This window comes from Lipotes vexillifer, unplaced genomic scaffold (assembly GCF_000442215.2).
Source record: "Lipotes vexillifer unplaced genomic scaffold, Lipotes_vexillifer_v1.1 scaffold391, whole genome shotgun sequence".
Lineage (NCBI taxonomy): Eukaryota > Metazoa > Chordata > Mammalia > Artiodactyla > Lipotidae > Lipotes > Lipotes vexillifer.
Window position 1 is genome coordinate 1114994 of NW_006786248.1, and position 2881 is coordinate 1117874.

Sequence of the window (2881 nt, forward strand, 5' to 3'; positions counted from 1 at the left end):
CTGCAGAAGGCAGAGGTTCTACTAGCTGTCCCTATGAATTTGTCTATTGTAGGGACCTCATAAGAGTGAAATCGTACAGTGTTGGTCCTGTTGTGACTGGCTTATTTCACTTAGCATAATGTCCTCTGAGTTCATCCATGTTGTAACATGTGTCAGAATTTCCTTCCTTTTCATGGCTGAATCATATTCCACTGTATGGATATATGACATTTTGCTTATCCTTCTATTGTTGGGCATTTGGGTTGTTTCCACTTTTGGGCTATTAGGAGTAATGCTGTTATGAACATGGGTAGGCAAATATAATTAGAGTCCCTGCTTTTAATTCTTTGGGGTATATACCTAGGAGTGGAAAGCGTAGCCATTTTAAAGTGGACAGTTCAGTGGTATTTAGTGTAACCATCACCACTACCTAGTTCCAGAACATTTTAATCACCCCAAATGGAAACCTGTGCCCAGGAAACAATTTCTCCCCATCCCATCTCCCCTCCCCTCAGGCTCTGGCAGCCACGAATTCACCTTCTATTGCCATGGATTTGCCTGTTCCAGATATTTCATATTACTGGAGTTTCACTATATGTGGCCTTCAGGAATCTTCTTTTAAATGCTTGTTATTATGGAAAATTTCAGCATACCAGAAAGTGGCATGACGTGTTCAATGAGCTGCATGTGCCCATCACCCAGATTTGGCCTCCATCGATCTCCTCCAGACTTGTTAATGGCTGTCTCTTTACCAGGGAAGAAAAGCAGTACGTGAACCGATTCTGGAAAGAAATCCACGTGGGAGACTTTGTGCGTCTTCGCTGCAACGAGATCATCCCTGCAGACATCCTGCTGCTCTATTCGAGTGACCCAGACGGGCTGTGCCACATCGAGACGGCCAACCTGGATGGAGAGACCAACCTGAAACGGCGCCAGGTGGTCCGAGGCTTCTCTGAGCTCGTAAGTGATCTGGTGTGTCCAGGGTCCTAGGTACCAGGTCCTGTGGTGCTTCCCATGCCGGCCCTCCAGGCCTTTGAGCACCTGCATTCCCTCTATCAGGCCAGGCTGATGGATGGATGGGGGACTGAGGGTCTGAGAGGACCCCAGTCCCCCTGAGCACATAACCGGCCTGTGGCTATGGGAAACAGGACCCAGTTTTATGACTCTGATTTCCACGGTACACTTTGTAGATTTGGAGTCCCTTTAAAGTCACTAGGAACACTTGGGACTGGCTGACTGTCAGCATTTACCCAGCTGTTGCTCTCATTCTAACACAGCAGCAGTAATGACCTGACCCCAGAGGTGGCTCAGGAATTTCTCTCCTTAGGGGTGTTTCTGAGTTCAGTGTCAGGTCTTCTGTGACTGAATTCTGCCTTGGAGGAGCATCGACCACAGCTCAGAAATGCTGGCCCTGTGGGGAGCGAGAAGTAGGAAGGGGAGCAGGGTCCCACCACCTATACCCACCGATAGCCTTGTGGCTGGAAAGTTCAGACCCTGTCAGGGGTTTCCAACCTCTGTCCCCCTCGGTCTGTGCAGAAGATGCAGGGGTGCCAATGCCAGGGGTCAGAAAGGAGCATGAGCCCTCGGGGATCAGGAGGTGTCTGGCAGGGCAGTGGGCTAGCCCACACCTTGTTCTCCTGACACTGAGCTGCCTGTCTCTGTCACTCAGGGGCCTTGCCATCAAGGAAGAAAGGTTTAAGAAGTGCCCGAGGCAGTGAGCTCTTGAGTTTCAGGAAGGCAGCCACTGGGGGGGTCTCTTCCTCTGTCACATAATGGGTGTCGGTGTCACACACACTGGGGATTTTCTTCCTCTGTCGTTGGCGCCCTCTCAGTGAGCTCTTACAGGAGAACCAGGCCTTAGAATCAGGACTGGGTTGGGTCTGGAGCAGTTGGCTTGTTTTATAGCCTGGGGGTGTCCCTGGGGCACTGTTGGCATTTGACGTAGGGCATTAGTTGTGCAGGATTGTCGGGGGAGGGGGGCATCCCCGCATCCCGCTATGAGTGTCCATGCCGTTTACCCTAGGTCACTGTGACAGCCAAAGGCACCTCCTACACGCTTGCAAAGGGCCAGATGGCGTCCCACACCCTGGGGCTACTGCCGGCCTTGGTGGCAGGACTTTCTGAGCCTGACACTCACCCACCTCCTGCAGACGTCCCGGACTTCCTCACCAGTGTCTGGATTGTTCTGCCCTCGCTTCTGTCCACCACAATTTCCTCATTTTCATCTCCTTTTGTGCCAAGAGTGTTTTTGTGAGCTGCCTCAAACCTTTCTTGGAACGAGGCAAAGCATACATAAACATTAAAAATAGTATTTTTTTTAAATGGGATGCTCTTCTCCCGGATCAGGAGAGTTGGTGGCAGTGCTTGTTGGGGACCCTTGAGGCCCAGCACTGGCACATTCAGTGCGTTCCAGCTTCTGCACTGATTGTGCTCCAGGGTTTGGTAATAAATGTGGGCCAACCTTCCCCTGCCGTTTCCCCCCGGCCACATGTGCATGTGTCCTGAGGTCGCCTCACTCCAAGGCTTCTCCCCCAGGCCTGCCCCAGTCCCCCAGAACCCACTGTTCCCAAGCCCTCTCCAGGGCACAGGCGTGGGGACGAGCCCTGAGGTCAGCAGGGATGGGCTTGGATTGGAGGGAGGTGGTGACTGCATAGGCTCCAGCTCCATCCAGGTGGAGCAGCTGGTGTGCGCAGAGGGTGCCTGTAACATAAATGGATGCATCCGTGTATCTAATGGGCGAAACTTCAGACACTGTGGAAAATCTGGCGAAACTGCAGAACCTGAGAGCAGAGTGGATCTGTTTGGGTGGCGGATGGTGCAAAGCCACAGGGGTGCATCTCCTTGGTCAGCTTTCAGGAACAACTTCCTTGTTTCCTGTCTTCTAATTTGTTCAGCTGCTGAA

The 2881-nt window shown here is 52.0% G+C and overlaps 1 protein-coding gene across 1 annotated transcript in view; it reads left to right on the forward strand.

The window, feature by feature from the left end:
- The window catches only part of ATP10A (ATPase phospholipid transporting 10A (putative)), a 184542-nt gene that overhangs the window by 72910 nt on the left and 108751 nt on the right, over positions 1-2881 (forward strand). Inside the window, exon 2 of the mRNA XM_007458432.1 lies at positions 735-939. Coding sequence (XP_007458494.1) covers positions 735-939 — 205 coding nt within the window. The remainder of the gene's footprint in view (positions 1-734; positions 940-2881) is intronic.